Source organism: Camponotus vicinus, unplaced genomic scaffold (genome assembly GCF_025532165.1).
Source record: "Camponotus vicinus isolate PSW18456_S1 unplaced genomic scaffold, iyCamVici1.0 SCAF_12, whole genome shotgun sequence".
Lineage (NCBI taxonomy): Eukaryota > Metazoa > Arthropoda > Insecta > Hymenoptera > Formicidae > Camponotus > Camponotus vicinus.
The window spans coordinates 1,130,646-1,148,050 of record NW_028141948.1 but is presented as its reverse complement, the minus strand read 5'-3'; the positions used below and the strand labels follow the sequence as shown (position 1 = coordinate 1,148,050).

The following is a 17,405-nucleotide window of genomic DNA, read 5'->3' as shown; positions in this document are numbered from 1 at the left end:
TATGTACGAAAGGGTCATTTAAAAATAAGCATGATACAAAAAATAATACAATAGTTATATATGCCGCATACAGTATACAACTATTATATTATTTTTCGTATCATTCTTATTTTTAAATGACACTTTCATACATATATATAAATTATTATGTATTAAATAACACTATTAAATAAATCTGATTCTAAAGATATGAAATAAAAAAAATATTTTGTATTATGTTTTTTAAAATACATATTCAAATTTTTTTATATTTAAAATATATATAAATTTTTATTATATATATTAAATGATTCTCATTTTTAAATAACACTTTCGTACATATGTAAATATGGCAAGTATAATAGTTATGTATGTTGATTTTTAAAAACAGGAAGAGAAGCAAAATAGCCGAACATTACATTTTCCCCCTCCACCTCCCTCCCACGTTGGCGCCCCCTGTTTCGCGCCTTTTCTCAGCGGTCCACCCGCGCGCGCATTTCAATTCGCGCTTTCTATCGTTGGCGCGGCAGTAGCGGCTTATCACACTTGACTAAATTAAACGAACGGCCAGTTGTCTCGTATCACGAAGCCCAAGTGTGCTCCGTGCGTCCGGAGATGCGTCACATGGACCCGTTGATCATCGGAGTGTTGCTGGTTATTTCGCTCGCGCGATCGCCGAGTCTCGCGCGGGAAATAATCGCCGTTGCCGCGACACTCGAGTAAGTGTGTGAACCGCCAAATCAATTATTTCATTATCCTTTATCAATTGGCGTGAAGTGGTGTGCAGAAGCTCCGACGTCGCCGATCTCGAGCGTTTTTAAAAAATTCTGTTACATTTTATAGACACGTAAGTTTGTCCGCTTCACTTTATTAATTATCGTTTCTTCTTTTTCCCGCGTTTTGAAGGTTATAAGGTGTATCGAAAAAAAATTGCATGTTTTCGCACTTTAAGGGACCGATGGTTGACGGTTTCTCGACGAAAATTTATTATTAAAAGGTATAATGATGGCGTTATTTTTCTCGAATTATAGTATTTTGAATCACTCGTAATCATGTTTTAATAGTGACACGTAATCAGTCACAATAATTTGATTATCAATGTCAAGGTCACATCTAAATAACACGTAATAATTCTTTGAGTATAGATTTTTTTTTATATCAATTGAATGTTATTTTGACAAGATATTTAATTTATGTTGAAAGTGAAAATTCTTGTATATAATATATATAGACAATTTTTCAATTAGTAATCTTCAAGAAACGTTCGATTTTGCAATTAAAAAATTTTTTTTATTCATTAGAGAAAATTATCAATATATTTACATATATTATATTTTTCACATTAGTGAAGTTTTTAGTTTTAAATCCTTTTTACTTCTAATTCAAAAAATGTGTATACGTTGTTATTTTCACGTTAAAATGATAATTTTAATTTTCTCGCAAAATCTGTTAAAACTAAGGTTGCAAATTGTGGCACACGCTGTATATTTTCGAGGTCGTATAGAAGTCCTACGAGAGTCCGTTTCCGGGAAACGTTGCTCACATAGATCGATTTCAACGGCTTCGACAAAACGCGCGTGTATTTTTATCTTACAGGATATCCCGCCGATGCCGCATTATTTAAACAATTAAATTAACAACAGCAAAAGTAAATATACGATAAATTATTGTGACAATCGTTACGATAAATCGTTTAAATTATTCTTACTGAATGTATAATTTTCGAGAGAAAGAATTTATTACAATTATTATTAATAATAATAAATATATATTAATAAAAGAATTATATATAATAAGAATTATAATATAATTATATTATAATTTCGAATATAAAAGTATTGTGCGCATTTATTTAATTGTATTATTTTGATTGTCTATTTGATGCTTGTGTGATGATTAGAATACAATTAGTAATTTTAACTTTTTAATTCCAGGGAAGTATGTATATTACGAGAATTCGTCATTTTCAGTGATCAGTTGAGATCAAAACAATATTAAATATCATCACAAGAGCGCCGTATAAACAAGTTCGAAGGTCGCACAAGGCAAATACCTTACTATTCAATAGACGCACACAAGCATTGATGTAGATCAGACATATACACACGTTGCTCTACATCTAAAATCATCTTTCTTAAAAACTACGCAATCAATTAGAAATATCCATTCCATATTTTATTATTTGCTCTTTTACAACATTGTCACCTTAATTATCATTTTTTCAATATAAAAATATTAAGTAAAATGCAAAAAAAATCACTAAGCTCAACAATAATATTGTAAGCGTATTTTTATCTTATGTGTCAATATTCTCAAAAAAACTTCACGGCTAAAAAGATTGAGCATTGATGCGACAATGGCTGGACACCCTGTATATATGACCAATGTAGTTGAGACCGCATAACAACGATGGGTCCTGTTCCTGAAAAGACGCCAATAGAAAGCTATTGTATATTTTTATTTCGATCATAATTTATTTCGCTCGTAAAATTGAGATAGCACTAGTAGAGAATACTAACATAAAGATATATATACATGTATAAACTTTTACAATAATAAATTTCATGAAAATTTCATTTATTCTCATACCTCGCGTAATTTATTTTTTTCCGGCGATTGATAAATGCCTGTTGTATAATAATCAAATAACCGAGATGTTAATTATATTTTCAGTGGCATATCTCCTTCGGTTTCTCTGGATATTACAAGAGATTAAAGGCCTATCTTGACTTTCTTGCAAGAAGTCAATAACATCGCCTAACACATCGATTCGAGACATCGCATTTCATTTGCCTGAATTCGCCGATTTTCAAGAGAGCAATTCGTGCTGTCAGATATCCACGCAAAGTAACATCATCGTTGAGATGGAGGAAAGATTCTCTCCCGCAAGGTTCAACAAGGGATCAGTCGGAATGGACGTATCGCCGATGTCGAACATCACCAATGATCTGTCCAGGTCGATATTGGATTCTGGTGGTCCAGAGAAGCGTTATCTTCAGCATTCGAAAGGTAAGTGACAATTGTGAATGCATGTTATGAGGTTGATGTGCGAGAAAGACTTGTAAGATAAATTTTAAGAAATAAAATTGCAATTAAAGCAATTGCTACTTTGGTTTCCATATAGTTTTTTCATTCAACAAAATGATCTAATATGATTCCAATTTTTATCAAAAATTCAAATTAGTATTATATATAAAATAAATAAACGCGTGTGCGAAAAAAGTCTTTCACATCAACTTGATATATATTATTCAGGGTTGCACAAGACTCAAGACAATATTCATAAAAATATTGTATTGGTATTGAACATTTTCGAAAACTTATAAATCGTGATTTTGAGTGAATCTTGCTAACAAAATTCTCGTCTTGTATTGTCATCTCGATCTTATTAATAATTTTTTCATCTAATACCGTTTAAAATAATATTTAACACAAAATATTTATAATAATTTAAGATAATTATTACTATATATTTACTTTTCAAAATATTATATATATTTATAGCGTAAAGATAATGAATATATACATATAAATATATAAAACACAGGCAATAATATCAGAATTCAGACGCAATTCACACACACACACACAATCATAAAACTATGTGTATGTGCTGCACATAAAGTTTTGTAGCTAAACAATTATAAAATTAATATTGTTTATTGTTTCTTAATTATTCCTTAATTTATTAATATAAATGTTTTTATTTATTAAATAAAAATTTTCAAGTTCGTATAATATAATGCAATTTTTTGTCATCTAATTTATAAATATACATGTTGTAGCTTTTTTAAAAATCAATAATCTTGATAAGATCAATAATTTCTCTCTTAATCTTGGTTCTGTCTTGATAATTAATTAAAAATCTTGTCTTGATCTTGTTTCAAAATTCGAGACAATACAAAATAATTATAAGATAACTAATTATAAGATTAGTCTTGATATCTTGTGCAACTCTAATATATGTAATTGTTAATAATGTAGATATGATTGTTATATAAGAATAAGTAAAAAATAAACACACAAAAATGCGCGTACATGAGATAATTAAAATATAATATAAAATATATTGAAATAATTATGATAAAAAATCGAATAATTATAAATAGATAAAATGTCTTTAAACAACACATGTTACTCGGAAACAGATTAATTAACATTTAAACAATGTTCATAATTGACAACTCTGATAATACTAGTAATTTGCAATCTTAACGATTTTTTTTTTCGTAATGGGCGGAGGATGTCGAGTTAATTATGGATAAAATGGATATTGACAAGGCAGGACGTGAGAGCCCGGTGCCGCGTTCAGGAAGGAATTAGGCGGGTTACTGGCTAGGGATTTCCCCGTCCTTCAACGATCTGTAAACGTCTGCCGTCGGTCTGAACCCTGCGAACTCGGTTCGCAGGCTCAAATGTCAGTGTTTCTCATTCGTATCGATCTCGCACGTTTCGTGCGCGAATTTTTTTATATTTAATTTCGTCGTGCATATATTACCTATATTATTATTGTTATATTATTGCATAGATCATGTGACATTATATTACTAATTTATTCAATTTAAAAAAGCACCTTATTAATTGCGCAAAAAATACGAATCGCATTTGATTGAATATTAGCAATATCTTTTTTTCTGTAATAATATTTAATTTCTTTTTTTTAAATAATATCGATATCGAATTAATTGATACGCGTGATGTCATTCATTGAGCACCCTCTTGCGAAGCAAGTAGCTCGTGCCAGGGTTACGAGGACCAGGTGCTCACCTGCTCCTTGTTGGGTGGCTGGTTAGACTTGGCGCCCCCTTTTATTCATGCCTTCGGTAAAGTCCCATGGAGGTTCGCAACGCAAACGAACGGCTGCCTCTGACGAGATACGAGAGAGCCGGAACCCCGAGGATGCTTACGGTACTTTAGGCGCGTTATATTGAGATATTGATAGTTGGACTTTTCCCTTTAATGAGCATCGATGTATATATGATCCAAATATAAACGATATCTTTAAAGCATTATTTTAGAGATATGTTTAAAGTTTCTTTTTAGTTGGTATTTTTTTATTTATTTATTTTTTTATTTATAAAGTCATAACAAATTATATTTGCCAATATTTGCGTAATCAAATCAATTCCTTAATTCAAAAGTCCTTCATTTTGGGAAATATTAATTTTAATTATTATATATATATTAATATTAATTATTATATATATTAACTAAAACATTTAATTATTGTCGTCATTATTTTATTAGTTTTATAGGTCACTAAAACTTTGTTTAAAATTAAAAGAAATATAATAATCGATTATTCATGTAAACATCAATCTCTCTCTTTCTCTCTCTCTCTCTCTCTTATTTTTATATATATCATGATATTAATACTATTAAATCATGACAAAATATTAATATACTATTTAATCATTAATACTATAAAATTTATTATATTTATGTTTTCAATAATTTCGATTTTCTTTATCATCATGATAGTGCTCCAATTTAATTCGCGCTTACAATTAGAAAAATATTACTAAAAAATATTATTAATTATTTTCATTTAATGAATAAATTTCATTTATGAATAAATCATACTTATATTTAATCAAATTTGAGTACATATTTAAACGCATTCTGCATACACCGATACTGACCTACCCTCGTTAGACGTCAACACATTGAGAGACCGTTAAGAATACAGCTGTCTCGCGCGAAAGACTAGGGTCCTTATTTCCGTCTCCCTTTAACATCGCGTTTAACTCTAAAGGTGACTGACCGATCCTTGTGTCTTATTTGCTTAATTAGTACGACGATCGCACGTTTCGTATTCCGATGAGGTGATAAATGGGTCTTTATAAATTGCATGACGCGAATTTAATTATTTAAATTTTTACTTTGTCGAAAAGATATAAAAAAAGATATACAATAACGGCTGTGATTTATTATTATTGCTACATGATTTTTTATTTTTTATTACTGTTTTTTTTTAACGGCAAGAAATAGTGAGAAAGAAAGAAAGAGAGGAATTTAATACTAAATTTAATTAAATACTTGGAAATTTAATTTTCAAGATTTTATTCAAATAGTATATTTAAAATTTTTAATAAACTTATAATATTTTTATATCACTATATGTATATATACATATAACAGTATAAATATAAAAATATTTATATAACATATAAAATTATATATAAAATTAAATATAACAAATATTAAATATATAATAAAAATATATAAATAATAATTATGTATACAACGAATAACTTTTATGGTTTTAATATATAAATATATATACATATATAGAGTATTCCGGATATCACAGCCTCTAACTTCTTCATATGCAAATAAGGGGAAAAATAGAAGTATATATTCCATAAAAAGCATGTACGTCTACGAGAGAGAAATTTATATACAATATATAAAAATAATACATACTCTTATTTTTCTCTTCATTTACATATGAAGAAGCTATAGGCTGTGCGTGATAACCGGAATAATCGATACGACATTTACATCTTAAATAGGGGTTCAGCCGGAATAAAGCCACATTATACGCGTTATATAGTCGGATTAAGAGAGAGAGACGACCGGCGTCGAAGTGATCGCAACGGAAAACGTGGAGCATTTCGCGACAAACGTCGACGATCCTTCGCGATGATCATTCTCGTTACCTACGAATCGAGACGTTATCGTTGCCGTTGCGAATATAATCGCGCAACGAAGTGTTTCGCCGCCACATGGCGTGCTTCGTTCTCGTCCGTTGCCTTGAAAGTCCGTTGTACGAGGGGTACAACGATGGGGCCCAACGCAGGGCACCCTTATATATGTACATATATGTACGTACACGCCGTTCTAATATCGAGACGTCTGTGTGCCCCCGATAGTCAGACACCGTAGATAGATACGGTCGATGCCATACGCCATAAGCGTGCCGCTCGCGTGCAAATTAGGTAAATTACCTGTAGACGCGAATCGTCCTAAGGCGATGAGCACGTTATTTACGCGACGTTCATTTCTTAACTTGCGAATAATACGAGCTGCTGTCGGCTAAGTCAGTAATAAGCTGTATATATTACGGGAGATGCTTAATTACATCAACGTATGTTTCGGTATAGTACTAGGCTCATTTCGATCAAACTCCGATTAGCTTTATTCAGCAGAATTGCCTATGGTAAAATTTCTAATTATATAACATATCTATTCTCCTAATTTAACGAGGTAAATTAATAATTCCATTCATGTTAATAAAATACTGCAAATGTTACTCTTAATAAGTTAATTGGAGTTGCTCGAAGATGTATGATTCGCGATTAAATTCTCTACTAATATAGCGATATTTTTCCCTCTCGAATGTCGTAAAAGATTGTATTTCTTATCAATAAAATAAGCAAATGCAGTTGATGCAATGCAATTAATATTTGAAGTGCAGGTTTTAATTAATAAAAAGTTTTAATACAAAAGTTTTAATTAATAAAAAAATATATCGATGATTTGATATATTATTATTTTCAAAATTTTCTCTGTATTTTAATATAATAGAATTAGCTGTGTAAATCATAGTTTACAGCATTATTACACAATTAAACAATACACTAATCTGTGTATCTTAATTATTAACGCGTGTACAAAATCCGAATTCCGGAGAAGTGGGTCCACTTTTCACGTGAAAAGCGATCAATGCTATAATTGTATATTAATGATAAGAGACAAAGAGAAAAAAAAACATTGATGTCAACCGTCAAAGTACAAATTGAACAGTGCGAGCTGCTTTTTTGACCAATAGCTTTTCAAAATTCAACATTTAAATGCCTTAAAGTTTTATGCCATATACGACAAAGCTGAAGAAGAGGATAAGGCCGACGAAGGAAAGGGGAGGAGGAGAATGAAAGAAAGAGAGGTTTGGGGGTTCTTCGGGATCCTCGGGGTCCCAGGCCATTAACATATCCTGTAAGGCTGGTAAAGCAGGTCTCGCAATATTTCGGAAGACGAAAGGTTGCGAAAGCGCAACCTTTAACGGTCGCAGGCACGAAATACAAATCGTCACAAAGAGAATCGACGCGATACATGTACTGTTATATTTTATATACATTGAGGAATAAAAGAGGTCAACAAGGATGCATTCGCACAATCCGCGAATTATATTGTCGAATATTTATATCGAATCCTTTATTGATACCTATGATGTTGATATGGTATATTTTGATTTTTCAAGGAGTCAACTCATAGAAACTAATTATCAGAGATACACGTTCGCTGAATAGTGATTGCGTAGGATAGGATTCACGTCGCGGTGGGATGGTTGCCATCCGAGGATTCCAGTTTTTCCTCTAGAGAGAGATTGCCTCGCAGAAGCACCTTGGCAGATCCGTTGGATGAAAAATTCGTTGAGCGCGTGCCGGCTGCACGACTCGACTACCCCTCGTCTTACTACCCTCCTCGTTGCTTACCCTCGCTAAATGTCGAAAGACGGAAGAAGCAAGTGAGATAGAAGGAAGGGCGAGCACAGAGAAGAGAGCCCGGTTATCGAACAGACCGTCCAATCGGTTGGCCAACCCCCTGTTAGGTGCTCTCTCGTTTCCTTACCTCATCCTAATGTCTGGTAGTCCTGTCCCATCTCGCAATTCAGTGTAATCGCGAGGGTTTCAACTTTTTTCCCACCGATGACGTGTCTCCTCATTTACCATTCAATGTTTATTTCGCGACATATTTGCTTTCCTGTACATTTTACGTTCGAAAGCGACGATAAGGATGATATTCAAAGATGAAGATAGGAAAATGCATCTTGTGCGCGAATTTCCAATGGTAAACATACAAATTGTATCTCAATATGTTTTCTTGGCATGGGAATCTGAACCTCTCGCATATGTTATACCGGTTTCAATGTCTGGCAATTTAAATAGCACGAATCCATACAATTGAATATAATTAACCCGTACTTGTTCAAGTTTTTATTGAGAAAAAGAACTCGTATATTTATGCAAGTCACTTTTGTACTTTCTAACAATAATGCTTAACGTTCCCGTTTCTAGTACGAATCAATTCGCACATTATTGATACGAAGAAACTATCTAATTTGATTAGTTTTTATTCATTATTAATTTTTTATTATTTATTTCATTATATGTTTTATAATTTTTTTATTGTTATTATTAATTTTATTTTATGTTGTAATTTTAATTATATTTAATTTAAATTATTACAATTTTTATTATATTTATTATATTTTTTATATATTTATATTTATTATATTTTTATTATATTAATTTTTATTTATTATTATAATATATATTTATCATTATATTAATTTGTTTATTTGCTCTTGATGTTACCGCAAAATTAAAGAAACCATATTTAGTTTTTCAATATTCAACGGCCGAGTATCCCTTATCACTTATCACCATTAAAAAAAAAATCGAGACGGTTGCATAGAGTCGGCCACCCTTTAGGACCCTTAGAAATCACACGCCTGGGGGTACGATGGGATATAACGGGATGATGCACGCACATTAACCACAAGACACTAACAACGAAGTATGAATCCGGCTAACGAATCATTTTTAAACGGCCTACATATTTTTTACGAACGCTAGTCAGAGCTCATTGCCGTTTAGTCCATCCTCCAGCAAGGGGAGGACGCGCGCAGGTAAATTCGACTGCATTAACAGTGCGTTAGATAATGCGCAGGTAAATTTGACGATATTAACAGCGAGATAGAAGGAACGAATGACCGATGCCCCAGCTGATGTTCAGAAAGACCGATTATACCTGTGTCTGTAACGAAATAATTTTTAACGTTTCAATTGGACGATATGACGGGCGATAAACTATATTTATTTATAAAATATATCAAATCTTTTATTACCATCGAATCAAATTTTAATAACGGAAAAAAATTTCAAGTAAATTTTTAATCATGAAAAATAAGATGCGATCTTATAACTTCTCATAACTTTTTTAATGTTTTTAAAAAATATAATCGATACGAAAAAATAAATATATCTCTAGGTACGCATGACTCCAAAATTATTCGAGTTAAAAATATATATATTTTTATACAGAATGTCTACTCTCTCCCGGAGAAAAAAATATGAAGAACCTGAAACTCTCCGGGATTTCTTTTGTACCTTGAAAAATTAATACTTTTTATAGAATTTTATTGAGAGTGTTAACCATCAAGTTATGAATTATATATTTTATTATAATTTTTATTATAATTTTTAATATTTTTTATTTTGATTTTTAGTGATAAACAAAATTAAAATCTTATGCAAGTAATATATGTTTATCTTACGAAAGCTATTCATCAATTTCTTTTCAGTACATTTGCAATTAATACTTGAAACTTAAATAACTGTATTTTTCTTTTGTATAAATGAAAAGTATAAAAAATGCATGCAATAAAAAATTATATTTTAAAAAATTGCACCAAAAAATCTTTAGAATATTCTCTTCATCTGAGATTTTGAATAAAAATATCTGGAAGAGATCAGGAAATTTTTTTATAAGATTTGAATAGATATCCTGTTATATACAATACAAGGATATATTCCATCGATGTAGCATAAATTACTTTCGTTTTATTGATTTTATTTTCATACGTGTACGAGTTACTTCGTTTCCTTTTTTACGAGTTTTAAGATGATTATATACGAACGAGTTCGCATTTTCTGACGCAAATAAGGGCCGCCGCCCTCGACGGACACGGTGGGGTAGGTAGGTTACACCTGTGCGGGCATGTTGAAAATAAATAGCACATGGTGCACGCGTTCTATCTCGTTGCACCGCGCTGCACCGCGACGTCTGGCGAGTCGCTGATGCCGATGTCGATGGCCTCGCAATAGTTGCCCTATCCGTCTCTCCATCCGAGCTCTCTCTAGGTATGCATATTAGCGCTAGCTCTCTCGAGATTTCCCGATCTTCTGTCTCGATGTGCGTCCCCTCTAAATGCAATTACACGCGTGCACGCACGCGTATCGCTCGAAATTCGTAGCGTCTGCAATCGTGGCACGCGCCGGTTGGACCGGTCGGTTCTCGCTAATCGATATCGGGGATAGGCGAGTGTCCCTCGAGGTTACACGTACACATGTGACACATGTCTCACGCGATATTCCTTGCGAGATATCCTTCAATTACGAGAGATATCTTACCAACATTTAATTTCTGTAAATTTTAATTTTAATACACTTTTTGTCAAACGAGACGAGGAAGTTTCTTTTCACCCCTTCGGTCTCAATAAAAAAGGACAGTTTGAGATCTCGAGTCTACGCGCTTCTTACTTTCTACCCGATTATCCCTGTGTGAATGGAACCATCAAAGATAAAAATACGGCAGGATGAAGGATCACGCCCCATCAGGGCGGTTAACCGAGGAATCGGCAAAGACGCGAACGCGTTTATACATATTCTTTGCATACACGAATACATGTATGCACGTATATTGCATCGCCGACAGCGAAAGTAACGCCACTTGGGGTGGGGAAGGGGGGCAGACATATGAGCACACATGGGGCGGCAGTCACCACCTGGCGCGCATAGCGAAGTTGAATGCCGATCCACCCCTATACGTACACGTAACTACGTACCCCGAAACGGTGCGCGACCCCAACCCCTCGACTTGGCTCGTGTCGACGTACATTGTCGTAGGATGGCCCGATAGACGACGACGATGTTCGAAAGGAGAAACGCGAAGGAAGCTGAAGGAGAAAAGATCGGCAAAATAGCGCAAGTGAAAAAAAATGGGGTTTCTCAACCTTTCTTACCCTTTTCCCGTGTTTCCCCTTCTCGTATGTCTTTCATCTCCCTATTTTTCTCATATTCGTTTAAACTGTAGGCACATCGTACGCCGCTGATTCTGATGTCTCGTGACACGTCATAATGCAACGATGTACACCAGTGACAAGACAAGAGTCAACGAACCTAGCGGACCCAGTTCGATACGCTGATTGTAATATCGATTACTACGAGCCGTTGTATCGTGATCACATACACATGATTGAATGTATTGTGATCAACGACGATGTGTATTCGCTTGGTGGCGAGCCTCGGGTGAGAGCTAGTGAATATTTGCCCTTCCTCGTGTCCACCAATAGAGATTCTGCATTGTGAGGGTCGATAGGCTATCGGTTAACCAGCTCGCGAATGCCACGTGCGGGTACATTATGTGCGAATGTACGGTTTTTATCGCAGATAATAACGTTATAACCATTCTGTATAGATATAATCGAACCGTTTTTACTTGTTAAATGATACAGAAACAAATACATATTGAAAGAAATTAATTTATTCCTATACATCTGGAGAGTAATTTCATGTGTCAAGATTAAATAACAGCATTTTTTTATATAAAATATTTTTTAATATTTTTCTTATGTAGAAAACATCTCTTACGAATAATTTATAAATGTTTTTTAAGAATATGATTACAATGAAGTAGACATTATCTGTATTAGTCAGATAATTATTAATCGTATGATATATTTAAATACATTTGGAAATTTAAAATCTAATCATCTTTATGAAATAGGAGGAAGGGAGGGAGAGAGAAAGAGAGAAATGTATCAATGTTATATATCTTATCAGCTGTTGTGTATCTATCCACGGTACAGTTTTGACGTATTAATTAAAGTTTAATTGTCTTATATTAATATAGTCTTATATTAATATAATTAATTATATTAATATATATAATTATCTTATATTAATCTATTAATAAAGGTTGATTATTGTTTTTCCAGAGACAGAACTAGAAAGGCTAAAAATTTTTTTAGAGCAATTTTTCAATTTATGCTTCAATGAAAAAACATTCTCTCATTTTTTTAATCGCCACAGAACTGTTCTCACAAATTAATTTAAAAAAAGAATTATATTCACAATTCTCTCTCTCGTTTAAAATAAAATATCTATTAACACGAGAGAAAGGTATCAAAATTGATCTCTAAACAATTTAATTATATAATTGTTATGTAATAATTATATAATTGTATAATTTAATAATTGTATAATTTATCAATCCGTTATAATTAATATTTACGAGAAGGATTTATACGATCATTTGCAATAAATAATCAATCTCGCCTTCATATTTCTCTACAGAACTGCTGAAATATACATATGTCGGCTATATCCAGCACCCGAGATCTCGGAGGGGTAACGAAATTTGTCCCGAAATGGATTTCGACGCGGAACGCGATACACGCTTAGCTTTATTTTTAACATCCCGCACTCGCGGGATTTGTACCCTTATGATCGTACGAGTGTCTCCTCCCGCTGGCGGGAAACGGCTGGCGTAAGTAGGTACGTGGTGTTCTGGTGTTTCTGCTTGCGTAGGAAACGGATGTCGCGTGTGAGGCAATCTAAAATTAGAAATGTTCCCGATACGCCACTCTTTCTCTTTCTTTTTCCTCCTCTCCCTTTCCCTCGCGCGATGTATTAGTATTATGATTTGGTGCCTGCTTGCCATGCACACACGTTTTGCTCTGTGGCTTTGCTCTAAACTGGAGTCACGACCGTTGAAGCGTACTTGCACATGTTGCACAGCCGCAGCGGCTGCCCGGGGAATGTCGCGTTAATTAATAGGGGCACTGATGGGGGGGTCGATGTCGTTCGCAGTTGACTTTACGAATTGATATAAAGCTACGTTTGCAATATTATTATTAATTATGACATTCTGACACATGTCGGCAGATCGAATGGATCGATGGGCGATTTTACCCTGTAATGATTTTCCATGTGTTGCACTGTCAACATTTGTCAGTCTTCGATTAATCAAAAGTCGATGCTATAATCGATGTACATTTTGCATTTGACACATGATTTTAAGAAAATAGAGATAATATATGAGCTGTTCTATTTTAATTTAGACACTTATCTTGATAACGATATATCGAATAATATTGAAAGATCACATTATCTTGTCACTATCGTTATTAAGTGTCATTTTTTAAGATGTTGACAAATGTGATTAAGCAAGAGTTCGTAAAAATGACAATCAAAATATACAATAAATGATAGATCAGAAAAAGATAAAATAAAATAAAAAATCTTGGAAAGAGATATACAATTTTGATTTAATTTTCAAAGTTTGAATTGAAATTCGAGGAGGAAAATTTATAATCAAATTTAATTAAACGATAAAACTTTCGCGTTGATTCCACGTCATAAATTCAATTTGCATTTCATATAATATGTAAGCGATACTTTATCAATTATTCGTGGCTTATAATAGATTCACGCGATACTTTTGACGTTGGGATACTTTTGCGTGACGGGCTCAGGAAATTCGCTACCTCGCTTAGGTAAAAGGGCAACGTAACGAGCGAGTATTGATGTGAGGGAAACGGACCGAGAAGGAACGTTGAAAACAACGCTACGTTGAACCGAGGCCAAGGTTGTCGATTTCAGGCGTTTGCCTGGAAATTCGCGTCTATCCTCGCGTTACGTTCGCCTCGACGCGAGGCAAAACTAACCGGGGAGTGCGTACTGCGAGGGTGCGTGTCACGGCGAGTGCCTCGACTTCCTGCGGAAGTGCGCTACGTCACGTAAGTAAGCAGGTACACGAGAGATGTGACTCGCGATTCGTCTAGTCTTGCACCTCTTACGAGCCATTCGGTAGGGTTTGCATCCTTCAACTTTACTTATACGTTTTGCATTCAATCTCGTCTTCGAACGCTCTTTCATGCGACTCGTGCTTGGCTCAGCTCAATTCAGTCTCGATGATCAGTCTTGAAAGGTGATGCGCTTCATTCATCCTCTGAAATCGGGGGCGTAAAGCATCGACCAACGGTCGATTTCCGAGGAAGAAAATTCCTGCAGCGAAATCTGCCATCTTTTGTCCAGTATGATCCTTCGTTTCGGCGCGAGTTGTCCTAAATTTAGGAGCAACGCGGGAGATGCCCTTGCATCCTAAACGCGGTAGGGGCCCTTGCATTCGAGGTAAAATGATTAATTTTGTAAGTGTTAAGTTTAAAGTAATTTTTCAATTTACACTGTTTTTAGTAATTAAATAAATATTCGCACATATCTCAAGTGATACTGTTCTCATCACTTGTTATAAGAAGAGAATAACTCACGATATTCTTGCATTATTTTAAATAAAATCATATAAATGAAATAAATGAATTAAATAAATAACCTCTTAAATAAATAAATTAAATAAATAAATGAATTAAATAAATAACGTCTTAAATAAATTAATTAATGAATTTAATTAATGAATTTAATTAATTAAATTAATAAATAAATAATTTCTTAAATAAAATAAATTGAATAAATAATCTCTTAAATTAATTAATTAATCTCTTTACCTAACACGGAAAAGATATCTAAATGAATACTTTAATAGTTTATAATTGCATAATTTATCATATTTCTCGAAATTACACAATGCGGGATAGAAGATACAGAGCACACATGCTACATGGTAACGTTGTTGAGGATGTTTAACGCTTCGTATCCCTCGTCTTTTTATTGGCGCGACATGAAACGATTAAACTGGGGTCCCTCTACGTCTCGCATTCTTCCGGTCTAACTGCAGACTGGTCTTATAATATGTGTAGGAGATTGGGGATGACTTTTGTGCGACGAGTGAAAGCAAATAAAAGTCAACGTGAAGAAAATCACGTATCTTGCTAAATATTATAAGGTATATTTTATCTATGATAAATATTTAGTTATCTGAGAGGTGTCGCAAAATGTTATAAAAATGTTATAAACTAAATCAAACACGTTTGATTCGAAAAATTGATTTTTTTTCAACAATCAAACCGGGAAAAATAATGGAGATTATTTTATAGCCAGGAGAAATCTTTTTTTTTTCGCCTCACATGGCACGCACATGCGAGCTAAATTTCTCGAGTTTCAAAATACCCGAGGGAGCACTTGCCGCGCAAGGAATCATTCGAATGGAATTCCACTAATTGAAATATGAACGAGTAACAGATATATGTGATGATAGTTGATTTCATAGAAGAATATGACGACAATAATACCGCCGGTGTGATAATTTTTGGATGAGAAAATTGATCATTATCAGCCTCCGCGGTTTCATCTATGCATTGGTTACACTCGAACCGATTATTATCGCGAAACAAGAATGAAAACCAAATAAACGAATGAAGGAGACCGCGAGACACGCATGATTTCATAGCGACGTCTTCAAGATGACATCCGCGCGCGTCTAAGTCTGCCTCTTGCATGCGGTTAAGGAATTGGCGAGAATAGAGAAATAGGACATGAGAGCTCCATGTGCGGCTCTGTGAAAGAGAACATGTGTTTCTCTCCCTGGTAATCACGGACCGGTCCTTTGTTCGCAGACAATCCACACATCGTCTTTCGAATACGACTTTTATATTTATTGTGATTTTTCGGCCAATTGTCATTTTAATTCTTTCGAGACCATACGTTCTTCCAGTAATATTGATTTTGAAGATCTCTTGAGCGTTAATAACCTTCTCCTTTCTCTGCTTTCAGGTACTTTTGGCACCTCGCAGCACACGAACGATCAGAGGAGCGAAGGGTGAGTCCATCATCTTAATTATCTGTATTATATTGTTGTATTCGTCAGCATTTTTCGTTATCAACTGCAATGTTTATCGCAATATTGCTTTAATTTTAATCAAAATTCGCAATTTTTAATCAAAATATGTAATATTAAAAAAAAATTAAAAAGTAACGTCACGTAATTGATCAAAAAATGTATTGCAAGAAACGTTATTTTATTATTAACGTTATTTATTTATCAAACTTGCAATTTTCTTAGAAAAAATATGAAAATTATCATATAATAATATTGCGATAATTAAAAAAAAAATAATAAAAAAAGCACACTTGACGTGACAAAGGCCATAACTTGCGCTATTATTCGAGCTGCTAAGGCCCTTTAAGACGCTGGATTTTTGAATCGACACTCCTTCCGACATCGCGCATTCACCGATGTTTCTTGAACGTGCCGCGACGTGTCTGATCTGATTTCGAAATAAAAGGCATCGCGGGCGATCAAAGGCGTCGTACGATTATTAATTCGTAGGAACGCGTTCTGTTCGCCAGTTACGTGAGAATTGACCCTTCGCTTTTCCACTCGTTACACTACCACTACCGGCTCCATTCATGCTTCTGGCTCATTCATTGAATCTTGCTGAGGATCCTTTCTCTCCTTAGATTTGCTCCTACGTCGTAGTAGACGATATATACTCAAAAACCCGGGCTTAAATCCAAGCTCAGACGCAGAACCAAGTCTCGGCTCATAGCTTCTCGACTTCCCTCTCGTTTCTTTTTTCGCTCCCTCCCCCACCCCTTTCTCTCTGTTTCTCCCTCTTTTTCTGTTAGTATTTTTTTAATCCAAGACTGGCAGGAAATGACAACGTTCTAAGCCTTTACGCCTCTCGCGCTCCTTCCTGTGATGCCTTCTACGTTTCCTTAGTATACTAGAAGAAGAAATGT

The 17,405-nt window shown here is 34.0% G+C and overlaps 1 protein-coding gene across 3 annotated transcripts in view; it reads left to right on the top strand.

Moving 5' to 3' along the window:
* The first annotated feature begins 342 nt into the window (after positions 1–342).
* The window catches only part of LOC145963182 (uncharacterized), a 50,409-nt gene continuing 33,346 nt past the window's right edge, over positions 343–17,405 (top strand). Inside the window, exons 1-3 of one of the 3 annotated variants that reach the window (XM_083084872.1) lie at positions 343–698; positions 2,653–2,988; positions 16,437–16,482. In XM_083084872.1, coding sequence (XP_082940998.1) covers positions 2,844–2,988; positions 16,437–16,482 — 191 coding nt within the window. In that variant the 5' untranslated portion in view covers positions 343–698; positions 2,653–2,843. Of the gene's footprint in view, positions 827–1,932; positions 2,429–2,652; positions 2,989–16,436; positions 16,483–17,405 lie in introns of those variants that run through there. The other 2 variants (XM_083084871.1, XM_083084873.1) reach the window with 2 other exon arrangements.